Consider the following 20,152-nt stretch of genomic DNA (forward strand, 5'->3'; position numbering starts at 1 on the left):
TGTAATGTTAATGTATCGACCATAAGCTGCCTCCAACGTCGTTTAAGAGAATTTGGCAGTACGTCCAACCCGCTTCACAACCGCAGACCACGTGTAACCACGCCAGCCCAGGACCTCCACATCCAGCTTCTTCACCTGCGGGATCGTCTGAGACCAGCTTCCCGGACAGCTAATTTCTGTCTGTAATAAAGCCATTTTGTGGGGAAAACGAATTCTGATTGACTATGGATTTCACATGACTGGGCAGGGGCACAGACATGAGTGGGCCTGGAAGGACATACGTCCACCAATTTGGGAGCCAGGCCCACTCATGGCTGTGCCCCTGCCCAGTCATGTTAAATCCATAGATTAGGGCCTAATGAATTTATTTCATTTGTCAAATCAAATCTTATTGGTCACATACACATGGTTAGCAGATGTTAATGCGAGTGTAGCGAAATGCTTGTGCTTCTAGTTCCGACCATGCAGTAATATCTAAAAAGTAATCTAACAATTTCACAACAACTACCTTATACACACAGGTGTAAAGGAATGATTAAGAATATGTACATATAAATATATGGATGAGCGATGGCCGAACGGCATAGGCAAGATGGTATAGAGTATATACATATGAGATGAGTAATGTAGGGTATGTAAACATTATATAAAGTGGCATTGATACATTTATTACATTAAATTATTAAAGTGGTAAACATTTTATTAAGTGGCATTGTTTAAAGTGGCTAGTGATACATTTTTTCATAAATTTCCATCAATTCCCATTATTAAAGTGGCTGGAGTTGAGTCAGTCTGTTGGCAGCAGCCACTCAATGTTAGTGGTGGCTGTTTAACAGTCTGATGGCCTTGAGATAGAAGCTGTTTTTCAGTCTCTCGGTCCCTGCTTCGATGCACCTGTACTGACCTCGCCTTCTGGATGATAGCGGGGTGAACAGGCAGTGGCTCGGGTGGTTGTTGTCCTTGATGATCTTTTTGGCCTTCCTGTGACATCGGGTGGTGTAGGTGTCCTGGAGGGCAGGTAGTTTGCCCCCGGTGATGCGTTGTGCAGACCTCACTACCCTCTGGAGAGCCTTACGGTTGTGGGCGGAGCAGTTGCCGTACCAGGCGGTGATACAGCCCGACAGGATGCTCTCTATTGTGGATCTGTAGAAGTTTGTGAGTGTTTTTGGTGACAAGACAAATTTCTTCAGCCCCCTGAGGTTGAAGAGGCGCTGTTGCGCCTTCTTCACCACGCTGTCTGTGTGGGTGGACCATTTCAGTTTGTCCGTGATGTGTACGCCGAGGAACATATAACTTTCCACCTTCTCCACTACTGTCCCGTCGATGTGGATAGGGGGCTGCTCCCTCTGCTGTTTCCTGAAGTCCACGATCATTTCCTTTGTTTTGTTGACGTTGAGAGTGAGGTTATTTTCCTGACACAACACTCCGAGGGCCCTCACCTCCTCCCTGTAGGCCGTCTCGTCGTTGTTGGTAATCAAGCCTACCACTGTAGTGTCGTCTGCAAACTTGATGATTGAGTTGGAGGCGTGCATGGCCAAGCAGTCATGGGTGAACAGGGAGTACAGGAGAGGGCTGAGAACACACCCTTGTGGGGCCCCAGTGTTGAGGATCAGCGGGGTGGAGATGTTGTTTCCTACCCTCACCACCTGGGTGCGGCCCGTCAGAAAGTCCAGGACCCAGTTGCACAGGGCGAGGTCGAGACCCAGGGTTTCGAGCTTAATGACGAGTTTGGAGAGTACTATGGTGTTAAATGCTGAGCTGTAATCGATGAACAGCATTCTTACATAGGTATTCCTCTTGTCCAGGTGGGTTAGGGCAGTGTGCATGCTATTGCATCGTCTGTGGACCTATTGGGGCGGTAAGCAAATTGGAGTGGGTCTAGGGTGTCAGGTAGGGTGGAGGTGATATGATCCTTGACTAGTCTCTCAAAGCACTTCATGATGACGGAAGTGAGTGCTACGGGGCGATAGTCGTTTAGCTCAGTTACCTTAGCTTTCTTGGGAACAGGAACAATGGTGGCCCGCTTGAAGCATGTGGGAACAGCAGACTGGGATAGGGAGATCGAATATGTCCATAAACACACCAGCCAGCTGGTCTGCGCATGCTCTGAGGATGCGGCTAGGGATGCAGTCTGGGCCGGCAGCCTTGCGAGGTTTAACACGTTTAAATGTTTTACTCGTGTTGGCTGCGGTAAAGGAGAGCCCGCAGGTTTTGGTAGCGGGCCGTGTCAGTGGCACTGTATTGTCCTCAAAGCGAGCAAAGAAGTTCTTTAGTTTGTCTGGGAGCGAGACATTGGTGTCCGCGACGGGGCTTGTTTTCTTTTTGTAGTCCGTGATTGACTGTAGACCCTGCCACATACCTCTTGTGTCTGAGCCGTGGAATTGCGACTCTACTTTGTCTCTATGCTGTTGCTTAGCTTGTTTGATTGCCTTGCAGAGGGAATAGCTACACTGTTTGTTTCCGGTCACCTTGCCATGGTTAAAAGCAGTGGTTCGCACTTTCAGTTTTGCGCGAATGCTGCCATCAATCCACGGTTTCTGGTTGGGGAAGGATTTAATGATCACCGATGCACTTACTAATAACCTCGCTCACCGATTCAGCGTATACATCAATGTTGTTGTCCGACGCTATCCGGAACATAACAATCCACGTTATCGAAGCAATCTTGAAGCGTGGAATCAGATTGGTCGGACCAGCGTTGAACAGACCCGAGCACGGGCGTTTCCTGTTTTAGTTTCTGTCTATAGGCTGGGATCAACAAAATGGAGTCATGGTCAGATTTGCTGAATGGAGGGCGAGGGAGGGCTTTGTATGCGTCACGGAAATTAGAGTAGCAATGATCCAGGGTGTTGCCATTCGATATGCTGATATAATTTAGGGAGCCTTGTTTTCAGATTAGCCTTGTTAAAATCCACAGCTACAATGAATGCAGCCTCAGGATATGTGGTTTCCAGTTTACATAGAGTCCAATGAAGTTCTTAGGGCCTACGAGGTATCTGCTTGGGAGGGATATACATGGCTGTGATTATAATCGAAAATAATTATCTTGGTAGATAATGAGGTCGGCATTTGATTGTAAGGAATTCTAGGTCAGGTGAACAAAAGGACTTGAGTTCCTGTATGTTGTTATGATCACACCACAACTCGTTAATCATAAGGCATACACCCCCACCCTTCTTCTTACCAGAGAGATGTATGTTTCTGTCCGCGCAATGTGTGAAGAAACCGGGTGGTTGTACCGACTCTGATAACGTATCCCGAGTGAGCCATGTTTCCGTGAAACAAAGAATGTTACAATCTCTGATGTCTCTCTGAAATATCAACCCTTGCTCGAATTTCGTCTACCTTGTAGTCAAGAGACTGGACATTGGTGAGTGGTATACTCGGAAGCGGTGGGCATGTGCCCGTCTACGGAGTCTGACCAGAAGACCGCTCCGTCTGCGGCGCCGTTGTTTTGGGTCGCCTACTGGGATCCGATCTATTGTCCTCGGTGGTCCAAACAGAGGATCCACTTCGGGAAAGTCGTTTTCCTGGTCGTAATGTTGATAAGTTGATGTTGCTCTTATATCCAATAGTTCCTCCCGGCTGTATGCAATACAACTTAAGAGTTCCTGGGGTAACAATGTAAGAAATAACACATTAAAAAACGAAATATTGCATAGTTTCCTAAGAACGCGAAGCGAGGCGACCATCTCTGTCGGCGCCAAACATATGAACTGTAACTCAATAAAATGGTTAATTAGTGCGTTAATATGTTTGTTCACTATATAAACATCAAATGCTACTTTTCATTGCTGACCAGCAGATGTTACTGATGTGCATTGTGTTAAAAGCTCAGAGTAATGAACCGTTTTTCAGCACAACACTACTGCTACTGTCTTTGACACTGAACCAAATATATTCACAGCCGCCGATATTAGCCGCTAGGTGATAAACAGCTGTAGCAAAGACAGTACAGTAACTCTGTGGCTGTAGTTTGTACATTTGGAGGGGGGGGGGGGGGGAATTACACTTTAAAACGCTCATCGACTTCAAACCATGCGGGTTCATGTTTCTGCGTAACTTCTTTCTCACTCAAATGTCTTCTGAGTACCGAGGTAAATCAACTTCCGGGTTGGCGAACAAAAGCGGCAGTAGGGTGGAGGTAATTGTTGTGGTGGAAAGCCCTTTGAATTAAATTGATATAAGCGACATAGTTATTTTATGCTGGACGGGTTGAACCGGGAAAAGGCCCGTTTTATCAAACTGAACAGTAATCTGCGCCTCTCAGTAATTGTGTCATCAAAGCAGCATGGTGAATCATTCTAAATGTATTTTCCATCAAACTATTTTGCATTGGGAAGGCAGATAAAGCATCAATTAAAAGCAATTGCTTTTGGGAAAACCTGTGTGGAACCTAGTTCATCTTTCAATCAACCCACGTGGGAATACGCTCCTAAAAACCAATGATGAGACGGGAGAGGCTGGATTTGCAGCGCGTCACAAATAGAACCAAGTTGTATTTTAGTGCCTGGCTACGTTGCCGCGCACGAGCGATGTGGCTGCAATGAATGAATAACATGTATGTGTACATTTATTTTTGAAACGCTCACGCACGCGACACGAGCGCTGTATGGTCAATCCAACATCTGCAGTGGCCATACAGCATTTCCTGTGATGCGGCCTCAGAAGAAGTCAGAGAAAACATACTTTTTGGCTTCGAAGAGCTGTTGTGAAGGAAGTGAGTTTGTGTTTATACAGGAACTTCCGCCCCCCCACATACCGTCAGCCAATCATGTCAATGCGGAGCTATACGGAGCCCTCCGCATTATTACAACATTTAAGAGGTACATGGAAATGCGATATACGAAGCTTGATTTGGTCTCTGCATGCCTCCGGAGCCTATCGGATTAATTTGGCTTTAACCTTAATCCTTTTCCTAACCTCATTCTAATTCACCTAACCTGCCATGTAAACAAACCATTGGTATCGCCACACCGGATCCAAATGGAACGCAATCAACTTTCAGCCAGTGCAAAACACACATACACGGGCGCCCGGTTGAAATGAATCGAACCCCCCCATTGGTGTCCCATTGAAATGAATCGAACCCCCTCATTGGTGACCCATTGAAATGAATCGAACCCCCTCACTGGTGACCCATTGAAATGAATCGAACCCCCCCATTGGTGACCCATTGAAATGAATCGAACCCCCCCATTGGTGACCCATTGAAATGAATCGAACCCCCTCATCGGTGACCCATTGAAATGAATCAAACCCCCTCATCGGTGACCCATTGAAATGAATCAAACCCCCTCATTGGTGACCCATTGAAATGAATCGAACCCCCTCATTGGTGACCCATTGAAATGAATCGAACCCCCTCATTGGTGACCCATTGAAATGAATCGAACCCCCTCATTGGTGACCCATTGAAATGAATCGAACCCCCTCATTGGTGACCCATTGAAATGAATCGAACCCCCTCATTGGTGACCCATTGAAATGAATCGAACCCCCTCATTGGTGACCCATTGAAATGAATCGAACCTACTCATTGGTGACCTATTGAAATTCAAGCTAAAACACAATTTCCAGAGGTGCGTCTGCTAAAACTAATGCAACGTTCACGTGGTCGTCGGTACCTGGAAATGTTCTACCTGTTAACGGGTTGTAGTTCTACACATGCCGCGTTCCAACCAGTTAGCGAGTCAAAAATGTTAGTTTCATAATTCTGCATGTGAATGTGGCATGACGTAGCAGCCGTAAGGCTAAAACGTTGAATAAAATCATCATCACTCGCAGTTGACCTCGCTGTGTACTTCCTTGTTGTGATCAAATATGCAAATTAAAATGTGTCATAAAAATCTAAGTTACCAAAAAAAAAAAAACTCCCACGTCACCCTATTCTGGCTGCAATCCCCACCAAACCTCCAAATTATTTTTATTTCACCTTTATTTTGAGTCAATCAGAATACAATATACACATTAACCTAAACATTATACACAACAATAAATGAAAAGCAAAACACAATCATTTAAAAAAAAAAACAGACATTCTTCAGTAAAAAAAGGTTGTCTGAAATACCGTAGTGGGACACTTAAAAAATTCTAATAAAAACACATTACCTAATTCAGCTGGTAGAAAACATGGTAAGAGTTGTTTCCGGTGGCCCATGAACGTGAGCTGTAGATAGTTCCATTAATCATATTTTAAAAAAGCAAAGAGAGAAAGAATGGGTTCGGGAGACCGTATATCTCTACCTTTTATAGACTTTATCTACGCCAACAAAGGTGGAGAAACCATAGATCTATATAATAACTCTCTTTGTGTTACCGGTACTCACTCCTGGACCCGTACAGACCATAGACCTACATAATAACTATCTTTGTGTTACCAGTACTCACTCCTGGACCCGTACAGACCATTGACCTACATAATAACTATCTTTGTGTTACCAGTACTCACTCCTGGACCTGTGAAGACCATAGACCTACATAATAACTCTCTGTGTTACCAGTACTCACTCCTGGACCTGTGAAGACCATAGACCTACATAATAACTGGCTTTGGGCCATGGTGTCAGTGGCTCTGACTTGTTGCTAAGGAAACACCACTGGTATTTATTTCAGCTGGAATTGACATAATAATGGATAACTGTGAACATGGATCAACACCTAGAGTTTAAGAACACCTCGTCACAAAGCAACTTGATGACACAGAGGTTATTGATTCTGCTCGGCCCAAGACTTTAGTGTCACACTCCTTGATGGAAACAAAATAACACCTGAGCCACTGGTGACACACCGGTGTGGAGTAAGTCTCCGGTGGAAATTCACCATGAGAGGCTTTATGAATACCGAGCGTACTGTCTTACTCTGATAGCCATGGGGGAAAAAGAAAGTTGCTTCAAAATGATATAATAATTGTAGGCAGACATTTTGTGAACAATGAGCATTTTCCTTTAACAATAACTAAGTTGGTCAGATATCCTGTTTCATTCTTTATCAGTAAGGACTCCTGATGTTCACCAATTCACATACTGCTCTCTTAAAAATAAGCAACATACACTGAATGTACAAAAGTTTAGGAACACCTGTTCTTTCCACAACAGACAGACCAGGTGAACGCTATGATCCCTTGATGTAACTTGTTAAAGCTGCAATATGTCACTTTTTTGGGGGGAGACGTGACCAAAAGCACATAGAAATTTGAGTTATAGATCTGTCATTCTCATTGAAAGCAAGTCTAAGAAGCCGTAGATCTGTTCTATGTGCTCTATTTCTATGCTTTCCCTTCTTACGTTTCGTACACCAGCTTCAAACAGCTGAACATTTAGATATGTTTGGTTATGGAAAAGACATTTCACAGTGGTTTAGATGGTTAAATGATTCTCTACACTATATACTTTGTCACAAACTGAAATTAGGTGAATCATAAGACTTTTTGCAACCAGGAAATGCAACCAGGAAATGGAAGAACGATTTCTGCATGGTGCATCTGCAAAATCCACTTCAATCAGGGTAGATGAAGGGGAGGAGACCGATTCAAGAAGGATGCCAAAGGACACCCAAAGGACATCTTGACAACTGTGGGAAGCATTATAGTCAACATGGGCCAGCATCCCTGTGGAACGCTTTCGACAACTTGTAGAGTCCATGCCCAGACTAATTGAGGCTGTTCTGAGGGGGGGGGGGGGGGCAACTCAATATTAGGAAGGTGTTCTTAATGTTTTGTACACTCAGTGTAGGTTATAGACAATGTTCTACAAGTTCAGTCAGTCCTTTCAACCATGATGTTTTGCCCTTAACAGTATAAAATGTGTCAGTCCCAAGGATGAAAGGTCCATTCTAATTGATACCGTTATGTGTTCTCTCTCTCTAGTGAATATTCTTCATGTGTGATTTAAGGGAACTGATCTGACTAAAGCATTTGTTACAATCATTGCAGCGAAATGGTTTCTCTCCCGTGTGAACTCGCGTGTGGCGTGTCAGATCACCCGACGTTATAAAGCCTTTTTCACACACAGTGCACTTATATGGTCTCTCACCTGTGTGACTTTTCATATGTTGTGTCAGACCTCCCTTCCAAGTGAATTGTTTGCTACAAATGTTACACAGATATGGTTTCACGCCAGTGTGAATTCGCTGGTGACATTTCAGAAGACTTGATGTTGTACAGCATATTCCACATACAGGACACTTAAAAGGTTTCTCCCCTGTGTGAGACATCATATGACGAGACAGGCTTCTGCTATAAACAAATCGTTTGCTGCAGACGTGGCACTGATGTGATTTCTCCCCTGTGTGATTCTTCATGTGTTCTATTAGGGTTCCCTTCCAAGTGAAGCTTTTGCTACAAATCGTGCACAGAAAAGGTTTCTCTCCTGTGTGAATTCTCTGATGGATTTTTAGCGAAGAGGCCCACCTGAATCCTTTTCCACATACAGGACATTTATGCATCTCTCTCTCTCTGTGAGTCTTCATATGCACCCTCAGGTAACTCATAGTTCTGAAGCTTTTGCCACAGTCGCTGCAGAGATACGACGTTTCCTCAGATTGCTGTTTTTCCGCGGTCTTTCCACAGTGATTCTGCTGGTGACGTTTTAGAACACTTGCGGATGTAAAACTTTTCCCACATACCGGACACTTAAATGATTTCTCCCCTGTGTGAGTCCTCGTGTGTTCCGTCAGGTGTCCACTCAGAGTGAAGCTTTTGCTGCAAACGTTGCACTGATGTTGTTTCTCGCCGGTGTGGATTCGCTGATGGAGTTTGAAATAAGCCGATGACGTGAAGCACTTTCCACATACAGGACATGTATGCAGCTCTCTCTCTCTGTGCGTTTTCATATGCACTCTCAGGTAACTGATGGTTCGGAAGCTTTTGCCACAGTCGCTGCAGAGATACGACTCTTTCTCTGATTGATTCTCTTCTGGTTTCCCTCCACAGTGATCCAGCTGGTGGCGTTTTAGAACACTTGATGACGCGAGGTCTTTTTCATAAACAAGGCGCTTAGATGATTTCTCCCCTGTGTGCGTATTCAAGTGTTCCGTCAAGCTTCCCTTCCACATGAAGCTTTTGCCACAAACTTCATGATGACAAGGATCCTCTTCGATTTCACAGTGTTTTTTTAGAGCAGAGAATGATATAAAGCATTTTTCACATACAGAGCATTTATAAAGTTTCTCCCCTGTGTGAGTCATCATATGCCTGACCAGATGTCCCTTGCGGTAGAAGCATTTGTCACATTCTTTGCACTTATGTGATTTCTCCCCTGTGTGATATATCTGGTGTATTTTTAAAAGACTTGCACTGTGGAAGCTTTTAATGCACACGGGACACTGAAATGATTTCTCTCCTGTGTGAGTGCTCGGATGTACTTTATAATTGGGTAAGGTGTTAAAGGCTGTACTGCACACAGAATACGGATTGGGTTTCTCACCATGAAGCATCTGGTGTTCCTTTAGACTGCATGGTTTCCTAAAGCCTTTACTGCACACAGGACAGCTGTATGTCTTTGCACCTGGGTGAGTAGTCCTCATGTGCTTGTTGAAGTAGTACTTGCATCCGACTGATCTGCCACCTTTTTGGCACTTAAGTGATTTCTCCCCTGTGTGAAATACCTGATGATATTTTAAAGAAGCTGTGCTCTGAAAGGATTTACTGCACACAATAAATTGCTGTTGTCTCTCCTTCGCACCTTTATGGTGTAGTTTAAGACTGATTAATGAGATGAAGCTTTTATGACAGAAATGACACTTGTAAGGTCTCCTGCTTGTGTGAGACTTCAAAGGTGCTTTCAGCTCACTGGTTGTCTTGGTCTTAGTGCAGACTTGAGAGCTTTGTTTTTTCTTTTCCCGTGTTCTCTTTGACCTTGACGGTAGTTCTTCACTCTCGTCTTCATCAATACTTACAATGATTTCACTCAGAGCTGAAGAACAGTGTGGATTTACTGTAGAGAGGGGATGAGAGTGACTGGTTAGTTGTGATGCTCTGTAATCCTCGTCATCCAATGCTGTTTGGGTCTGTTCAGTTGTGTTGCTGGGTAGAGAGTCTGTCTTGCTGTCCTGGTCACAGTCACTTTCCACACAGGGAGGAATAAATATCAACTGTACAACCTCTGTGGTAGCAGACCTAAGTCTTTGAAGCTGCTCTTCCTCCTGACTGGTCCTGAGTTCCTCCTGTTCCTCTGTAATCTGTGTGGGCTCTGGGTCCTCCTGCCCCGGACTGGGGCTCCACTCCTGCTCACAATGCTGCTGCTGCTTAGGGGAAACCTCCTCTTCAGGGAGAGTTAGCTGCTGGGGATCTGGAGAGAGAGAAGAAATAAGTAGCTAGCACTCAAGAAACAATAAGAAATATTCACATTGAAGTTGATTCAGAATTCCTCTATGCTGATCTGATGCAACATAACTGCAGCAGGTGATTTAGTAGCCCCATTTTACTACTTCATATTTACAATATTACATAAGAGGAAGTTCTTAACCACCTGCATTCAGGGCTAGAGGATTCTAATATCCCATAACTCTGCAAGAATGAGAATAAGACAAAATGCCCTACCCCTGGCTACAAACTCGTTGCAGGATGTTGTTTTTTTTAATCAACATTTTTTTTAAACTTTAAAACTTTTAGAAAAAGCTGTTGTGCAGCAACTCACTGCCTCCTGAAGACAAACAATGTATACGAATTGCTTCAGTCTGGTTTTAGACCCCATCATAGCACTGAGACTGCACTTGTGAAGGTGGTAAATGACCTTTTAATGGCGTCAGACCGAGGCTCTGCATCTGTCCTCGTGCTCCTAGACCTTAGTGCTTCTTTTGATACCATCGATCACCACATTCTTTTGGAGAGATTGGAAACCCAAATTGGTCTACACAGACAAGTTCTGGCCTGGTTTAGATCTTATCTGTCGGAAAGATATCAGTTTGTCTCTGTGGATGGTTTGTCTTCTGACAATTCAACTGTAAATTTCGGTGTTCCTCAAGGTTCCGTGTTAGGACCACTATTGTTTTCACTATATATTCTACCTCTTGGGGATGTCATTCGGAAACATAATGTTAACTTTCACTGCTATGCGGACGACACACAGCTGTACATTTCGATGAAACCCCAAAATTGCCCTCCCTGGAAGCCTGTGTTTCAGACATAAGGAAGTGGATAGCGGCAAATGTTTTACTTTCAAAACTCTGACAAAACAGAGATGCTAGTTCTAGGTCCCAAGAAACAAAGAGGTCTTCTGTTGGATCTGACAATTAATCTTTGGTTGTACAGTCGTCTCAAATAAAACTAAAGGACCTCGGCGTTACTCTGGAACCCGATCTCTCTTTTGACGAACATATCAAGAATATTTCAAGGACAGCTTTTTTAAAATCTTGGTAAATTGCAAAAATCAGAAACTTTCTGTCCAAAAACTGAGAAAAATTCATCCATGCTTTTGTCACTTCTAGATTAGACGACTGCAATGCTCTACTTTTCGGCTACCTGGATAAAGCACTAAATAAACTTCAGTTTAGTGCTAAACACGGCTGCTAGAATCTTGACTAGAACCAAAATATGTGGTCATATTACTCCAGCGCTAGCCCCTCTATACTGGCTTCCTGTTAAGGCTAGGGCTGATTTCAAGGTTTTACTGCTAACCAACAAAGCATTACATGGGCTTGCTCCTACCTTAACGATTTGGTCCTGCCGTACATAACTACACGTACGCTACGGTCACAAGACGCAGGCCTCCTTACTGTCCCTAGAATTCCTAAGCAAACAGCTGGAGGCAGGAGCTCATTTTTATGGGATGGTCTGCCTTATACATGTGAGATGCAGACTCGGTCTCAACCTTTAAGTCTTTATTGAAGACTCATCTCTTCAGTAGGTATGATTGAGTGTAGTCTGGCCCAGGAGTGTGAAGGTGAACGGAAAGGCTTGGGAGCGACGAACCGCCCTTGCTGTATCTGCTTGGCCGGTTCCCCTCTCTCCACTGGGATTCTCTGCCTCTAACCCTATTACAGGGTCTGAGTCACTGGCTTACTGGTGCTCTTCCATGCCATCCCAAGGAGGGGTGCGTCACTTGAGTGGGTTGAGTCACTGACGTGATCTTCCTGTCCGGGTTGGCGCCCCCCTTGGGTTCGTGCCGTGGGGGAGATCTTTGTGGCCTATACTCGGCCTTGTCTCAGGGTAGTAGGTTGGTGGTTGAAGACATCCTTCTAGTGATGTGGGGGCTGTGCTTTGGCAAAGTGGGTGGTGTTATACCCTGCCTGGTTGACCCTGTCCGGGGGTATCGTCGGACAGGGCCACAGTGTCTCCCGACCCCTCCTGTCTCAGCCTCCAGTATTAATGCAGCAATAGTTTGTGTCAGGGGGTTAGGGTCAGTCTGTTATATCTGGAGTATTTCTCCTGTCTTATCCGGTGTGAAGTATATTTTTTATTCTCTCTCTCTCTCTCTCTCTCTCTCTCTCTCTCTCTCTCTCTCTCTCTCTCTCTCTCTCTCTCTCTCTCTCTCTCTCTCTCTCTCTCTCTCTCTCTCTCTCTCTCTCTCTCTCTCTCTCTCTCTCTCTCTCTCTCTCTCTCTCTCCCTCTCCCTCTCCCTCTCCCTCTCCCTGATCCCTCTCCCTGATCCCTCTCCCTGATCCCTCTCCCTGATCCCTCTCCCTGATCCCTAGGACCATGCCTCAGGATTACCTGGCCTGATGACTCCTTGCTGTCCCCAGTCCAACTGGTCGTGCTGCTGCTCCAGTTTCAACTGTTCTGCCTGCGGCTATGGAACCCTGACCTGTTCACCGGACGTGCTACCTGTAGAAAACCTGCTGTTTTCTACTCTCTCTCACTACCGCACCTGCTGTCTCTAACTCGGCTATGATCGGCTATGAAAAGCCAACTGACATTTACTCTTGAGGTGCTGACCTGTTGCACCCTCTACAACCACTGTGATTATTATTATTTGAACCTGCTGGTCATCTATTAACGTTTGAACATCTTGGCAATGTTCTGTTATAATCTCCATCATCATCCCAGCACAGCCAGAAGAGGACTGGCCACCCCTCATAGCCTGGTTCCTCTCTAGGTTTCTTCCTAGGTTTTGGCCTTTCTAGGGAGTTTTTCCTAGCCACCGTGCTTCTACACCTGCATTGCTTGCTGTTTGGGGTTTTAGGCTGGGTTTCTGTACAGCACTTTGTGACATCAGCTGATCTAAAAAGGGCTTTATAAATACATTTGATTGATTTATGATATTATAGGGTATAATTTATTTTAGATACATTTTTAACTACAATTTATTAGCACGCCATTTTCACATAATAGATCATGTTGGTGCTAGAGATATTTAAAATGAGGTTAAACAGTGCTGGAAATGTCCTTGAACTACTTCAGGCTAATCAAAGGGGTACTAACATTAACCAACTAGCGTTAGCGCAATGGCTGAAAGTCTACAGATAAAGTAGCATTCTAGTCATTGCGCTAACGCTAGGTAGCATTGGCTCGCAAAACTACCACCAAATTCCTTCATACTGCAAGCAGAGACATACAAATGGTATCCACGAGTTCATCTGACTCTGGGGAAGTAGAACAAAAGGCTTAAAATGCCAGAATCTCACAGTATCCCTTTAACACTCACCTCGTACCCAGGCTCGAATTGTTGGCGCATGGAGCCTGGTAACACCGTGCCACGAAAGTGGAACTTAAAAGAGGTGTGTGGTTAAAATGAGGCAGGAGCGCCCCTACACTAGTATTATATGGGAGTACCACAAAGATGGCTAGATGGCCCACACATCAACAAATGTTGACTTGAGTGGGAATATCCATCCGTTACAAATGAAAACTGTCAACCTTCTGTAGAAAACCTATTGAAACCATAGAAATATGGATACTAGAACAGACATTCCCCATTCAAGTTGACATTCGACGGTGGGTGGATCAGCCATCTTACTGGCAGTAATTGGAGGTTAAAAATGGCAATGGTGTAGCAGCTAAATTGCAGAGGTCTGAAGGGATAGGCCCATTCTATGAATTCCGTTTCTATGATTGAAATGACACGGTGTGTTCAAGAGTATTGCTGTGTCTCAACCGATGACTGGCACAACAAACACCTCAGATAATGTCAAATATAAGAAGAAAAAAAATTGATTATTAAAACTGGGTCGGGTGGAGGAAATAAAAGTAGAGGGCTTGTTTCCGCCAATATCTTTCATATATAAAGAAAAAGTCAGCAAAAAGATAAAGTTAGTGGGGGAAAAAATGTGTTGATTTGAAAGGTGTATCAGAGTTAATTTCCTGCAATCCTACACATTTTGCCATGGGGCATATATTTTTGTTGAAGTTTTACAGCTAATTTCCTGCAATTCTTCACAGTTTTAAAATATGATATCCGAGTGAGAAAGACCAACAAAAATCAATGGTCCCCCTCCCCCCCTCCTATCGATAATTCGACGATGATTACTACAAGTTTAGATAGCTGGTTACACTAACTTATCAATATGAAAATTGTTAGCGGACACGGGCAAATGGAGTGACTGTCAGTAACTGACATTAGAGAAACTGCTGATGCACAACCAACATGTTCAAAATGGCACCTAGTGTATTCTACTTTTTTAACTCCCCCGACCAAGTTTTTTTATTTTATTTATGGGGGGGGGACTATTTTACCTGCTAACATTTGGGTTGGGGGGGGGGGGGGGACTATTTTACCTGCTATCATTTGGGTTGGGGGGGGGGGGGGGACTATTTTACCTGCTAACATTTGGGTTGGGGGGCGGGGGACTATTTTACCTGCTAACATTTGGGTTGGGGGGGGGGACTATTTTACCTGCTAACATTTGGGTTGGGGGGGGGGGACTATTTTACCTGCTAACATTTGGGTTGGGGGGGGAGGGACTATTTTACCTGCTAACATTTGGGGTGGGGGGGGGGGGACTATTTTACCTGCTAACATTTGGGGGGGACGGACTATTTTACCTGCTAACATTTGGGGGGGACGGACTATTTTACCTGCTAACATTTGGGGGGGACGGACTATTTTACCTGCTAACATTTGGGGGGGGGGGACTATTTTACCTGCTAACATTTGGGGGGGGGGACTATTTTACCTGCTAACATTTGGGGGGGGGACTATTTTACCTGCTAACATTTGGGGGGGGGACTATTTTACCTGCTAACATTTGGGGGGGGACTATTTTACCTGCTAACATTTGGGGGGGGGAATATTTTACCTGCTAACATTTGGGGGGGGGACTATTTTACCTGCTAACATTTGGGGGGGGACTATTTTACCTGCTAACATTTGGGGGGGGACTATTTTACCTGCTAACATTTGGGGAGGGACTATTTTACCTGCTAACATTTGGGGGGGGGGACTATTTTACCTGCTAACATTTGGGGGGGGGGACTATTTTACCTGCTAACATTTGGGTTGGGGGGCGGGGGACTATTTTACCTGCTAACATTTGGGTTGGGGGGGGGGACTATTTTACCTGCTAACATTTGGGGTGGGGACTATTTTACCTGCTAACATTTGGGTTGGGGGGGGGGGGGGACTATTTTACCTGCTAACATTTGGGTTGGGGGGGGGGGGGGGGACTATTTTACCTGCTAACATTTGGGGTGGGGGGGGGACTATTTTACCTGCTAACATTTGGGGTGGGGGGGGGACTATTTTACCTGCTAACATTTGGGGTGGGGACTATTTTACCTGCTAACATTTGGGGTGGGGGGGGGACTATTTTACCTGCTAACATTTGGGGTGGGGACTATTTTACCTGCTAACATTTGGGGTGGGGGGGGGGGACTATTTTACCTGCTAACATTTGGGGGGGGGACTATTTTACCTGCTAACATTTGGGGGGGGGACTATTTTACCTGCTAACATTTGGGGGGGGGACTATTTTACCTGCTAACATTTGGGGGGGGGGACTATTTTACCTGCTAACATTTGGGGGGGGGGGACTATTTTACCTGCTAACATTTGGGGTGGGGACTATTTTACCTGCTAACATTTGGGGTGGGGACTATTTTACCTGCTAACATTTGGGGGGGGACTATTTTACCTGCTAACATTTGGGGAGGGACTATTTTACCTGCTAACATTTGGGGGGGGGGACTATTTTACCTGCTAACATTTGGGGGGGGGACTATTTTACCTGCTAACATTTGGGGGGGGGACTATTTTACCTGCTAACATTTGGGGGGGGGGGGGGGGGGGGACTATTTTACCTGCTAACATTTGGGTTGGGGGGCGGGGGACTATTTTACCTGCTAACATTTGGGTTGGGGGGGGGGACTATTTTACCTGCTAACATTTGGGGTGGGCACTATTTTACCTGCTAACATTTGGGTTGGGGGGGGGGGGGGGACTATTTTACCTGCTAACATTTGGGGTGGGGACTATTTTACCTGCTAACATTTGGGTTGGGGGGGGGGGGGGACTATTTTACCTGCTAACATTTGGGTTGGGGGGGGGGGGGGACTATTTTACCTGCTAACATTTGGGTTGGGGGGGGGGGGGGGGGACTATTTTACCTGCTAACATTTGGGTTGGGGGGGGAGGGACTATTTTACCTGCTAACATTTGGGGTGGGGACGGGACTATTTTACCTGCTAACATTTGGGGTGGGGACTATTTTACCTGCTAACATTTGGGGTGGGGGGACTATTTTACCTGCTAACATTTGGGGGGGGGGACTATTTTACCTGCTAACATTTGGGGGGGGGGACTATTTTACCTGCTAACATTTGGGGGGGGGGACTATTTTACCTGCTAACATTTGGGGGGGGGACTATTTTACCTGCTAACATTTGGGGGGGGGGACTATTTTACCTGCTAACATTTGGGGGGGGGGACTATTTTACCTGCTAACATTTGGGGTGGGGGGGGGGACTATTTTACCTGCTAACATTTGGGGTGGGGGGGGGACTATTTTACCTGCTAACATTTGGGGTGGGGACTATTTTACCTGCTAACATTTGGGGTGGGGGGGGGGACTATTTTACCTGCTAACATTTGGGGGGGACGGGACTATTTTACCTGCTAACATTTGGGGGGGGGACTATTTTACCTGCTAACATTTGGGGGGGGGGACTATTTTACCTGCTAACATTTGGGGGGGGACTATTTTACCTGCTAACATTTGGGGGGGGACTATTTTACCTGTTAACATTTGGGTTGGGGGGGGGGGGACTATTTTACCTGCTAACATTTGGGGGGGGGACTATTTTACCTGCTAACATTTGGGGGGGGGACTATTTTACCTGCTAACATTTGGGGGGGGACTATTTTACCTGCTAACATTTGGGGAGGGACTATTTTACCTGCTAACATTTGGGGAGGGACTATTTTACCTGCTAACATTTGGGGGGGGGGACTATTTTACCTGCTAACATTTGGGGGGGGGGACTATTTTACCTGCTAACATTTGGGTTGGGGGGGGGGGACTATTTTACCTGCTAACATTTGGGTTGGGGGGGGGGACTATTTTACCTGCTAACATTTGGGTTGGGGGGCGGGGGACTATTTTACCTGCTAACATTTGGGGTGGGGACTATTTTACCTGCTAACATTTGGGTTGGGGGGGGGGGGGACTATTTTACCTGCTAACATTTGGGTTGGGGGGGGGGGGGACTATTTTACCTGCTAACATTTGGGTTGGGGGGGGGGGGGGGACTATTTTACCTGCTAACATTTGGGTTGGGGGGGGGGGGGGGACTATTTTACCTGCTAACATTTGGGTTGGGGGGGGAGGGACTATTTTACCTGCTAACATTTGGGGTGGGGGGGGGACTATTTTACCTGCTAACATTTGGGGTGGGGGGGGGGGACTATTTTACCTGCTAACATTTGGGGGGGGGGACTATTTTACCTGCTAACATTTGGGGGGGGGACTATTTTACCTGCTAACATTTGGGGGGGGGGACTATTTTACCTGCTAACATTTGGGGGGGGGGACTATTTTACCTGCTAACATTTGGGGGGGGGACTATTTTACCTGCTAACATTTGGGGGGGGGACTATTTTACCTGCTAACATTTGGGGAGGGACTATTTTACCTGCTAACATTTGGGGGGGGGACTATTTTACCTGCTAACATTTGGGGGGGGGGACTATTTTACCTGCTAACATTTGGGGGGGGGACTATTTTACCTGCTAACATTTGGGGGGGGGACTATTTTACCTGCTAACATTTGGGGGGGGGACTATTTTACCTGCTAACATTTGGGGGGGGGGGACTATTTTACCTGCTAACATTTGGGGGGGGGGGGACTATTTTACCTGCTAACATTTGGGGGGGGGGGGACTATTTTACCTGCTAACATTTGGGGGGGGGGGACTATTTTACCTGCTAACATTTGGGGGGGGGGACTATTTTACCTGCTAACATTTGGGTTGGGGGGGGGGGACTATTTTACCTGCTAACATTTGGGGGGGGGGGGGACTATTTTACCTGCTAACATTTGGGGGGGGGGGGACTATTTTACCTGCTAACATTTGGGGGGGGGGGGGACTATTTTACCTGCTAACATTTGGGGGGGGGGACTATTTTACCTGCTAACATTTGGGGGGGGGGGGACTATTTTACCTGCTAACATTTGGGGGGGGGGGGACTATTTTACCTGCTAACATTTGGGGGGGGGACTATTTTACCTGCTAACATTTGGGGGGGGGACTATTTTACCTGCTAACATTTGGGGGGGGGACTATTTTACCTGCTAACATTTGGGGGGGGGACTATTTTACCTGCTAACATTTGGGGGGGGGACTATTTTACCTGCTAACATTTGGGGGGGGGACTATTTTACCTGCTAACATTTGGGGGGGGGACTATTTTACCTGCTAACATTTGGGGGGGGGACTATTTTACCTGCTAACATTTGGGGGGGGACTATTTTACCTGCTAACATTTGGGGGGGGGACTATTTTACCCGCTAACATTTGGGGGGGGGACTATTTTACCTGCTAACATTTGGGGGGGGGGACTATTTTACCTGCTAACATTTGGGGGGGGGGACTATTTTACCTGCTAACATTTGGGGGGGGGGACTATTTTACCTGCTAACATTTGGGGGGGGGGACTATTTTACCTGCTAACATTTGGGGGGGGGGACTATTTTACCTGCTAACATTTGGGGGGGGGACTATTTTACCTGCTAACATTTGGGGGGGGGACTATTTTACCTGCTAACATTTGGGGGGGGACTATTTTACCCGCTAACATTTGGGGTGGGGGGGGGGGGACTATTTTACCTGCTAACATTTGGGGGGGGGGGGGGGGGGACTATTTTACCTGCTAACATTTGGGGGGGGGGGGGGGACTATTTTACCTGCTAACATTTGGGGGGGGGGGGGGGGACTATTTTACCTGCTAACATTTGTGGGGGGGGGGGGGTACTATTTTACCTGCTAACATTTGGGGGGGGGGGGGTACTATTTTACCTGCTAACATTTGGGGGGGGACTATTTTACCTGCTAACATTTGTGGGGGGGGCGTGTCCCATTTGTCTCATACACCCCTGGAATTATTGTTTGAAGTGTCTGAAATCGGAGATTGGTGTGCTTCTACATTTCTACTTAGGAGCACATCATGTACTCCTTGTAAAAAAATTGCAACGTAAAAACTATAATAATAAATCATCCGTTTCAGTAGACTTGGGCTGTATCCAGATTTTCATATTGTCATTCCGGGATTTAGGATATTACCGGCATAGCACACAAGGGGGTGCTAAAATCGCAGGAAAATAATATTTGGCATCTATTACCAGAATGCTAACCAAATTAGCACAAACTAATAGCGAAATCACAGATGCTGTTAGCAAAATGCTAACAAGCTAAAAACGAATATAAACGAATTGCAAAGACATGCAAATCAGGCTCAAAGTTATACAAGCATAGCTAGTAGCTACTGAATGGCATTTTCAGTGAGTGTGGATATTTACAAGCAACACTGAATGAGAGAAATTGTGCAAATGAACAAAGTTGTGATGCATGCTTGTCTGAGGTATGGTAGAGGATGTAGGCTTCAATACCCTAATGGTATATCTAGAACCAGACTACAAGATGCCATGTAGAAAAACCAAGACAGCCCCGATTGAGAAATTGTACAATGATTCCTCTGCAAGTGCAAGTACAAGGCGCGAGCTCTCAAACACCGTAACGTGGCGTTAACAGATTGTTGGAGGTCTATGAACACATCACTGCAA

The 20,152-nt window shown here is 45.6% G+C and overlaps 1 protein-coding gene across 3 annotated transcripts in view; it reads right to left on the minus strand.

The window, feature by feature from the left end:
- Window positions 1-5,920: 5,920 nt before the first annotated feature.
- The window catches only part of LOC139537913 (zinc finger protein 11-like), a 24,452-nt gene continuing 10,220 nt past the window's right edge, over window positions 5,921-20,152 (minus strand). For 2 of the 3 annotated variants that reach the window (XM_071339801.1, XM_071339802.1), the window contains exon 2: window positions 5,921-10,289. In XM_071339801.1, coding sequence (XP_071195902.1) covers window positions 7,864-10,289 — 2,426 coding nt within the window. In that variant the 3' untranslated portion in view covers window positions 5,921-7,863. The remainder of the gene's footprint in view (window positions 10,290-20,152) is intronic. The other variant, XR_011667619.1, reaches the window with a different exon arrangement.

The sequence above is a fragment of the Salvelinus alpinus genome, chromosome 13, assembly GCF_045679555.1.
Source record: "Salvelinus alpinus chromosome 13, SLU_Salpinus.1, whole genome shotgun sequence".
NCBI lineage: Eukaryota > Metazoa > Chordata > Actinopteri > Salmoniformes > Salmonidae > Salvelinus > Salvelinus alpinus.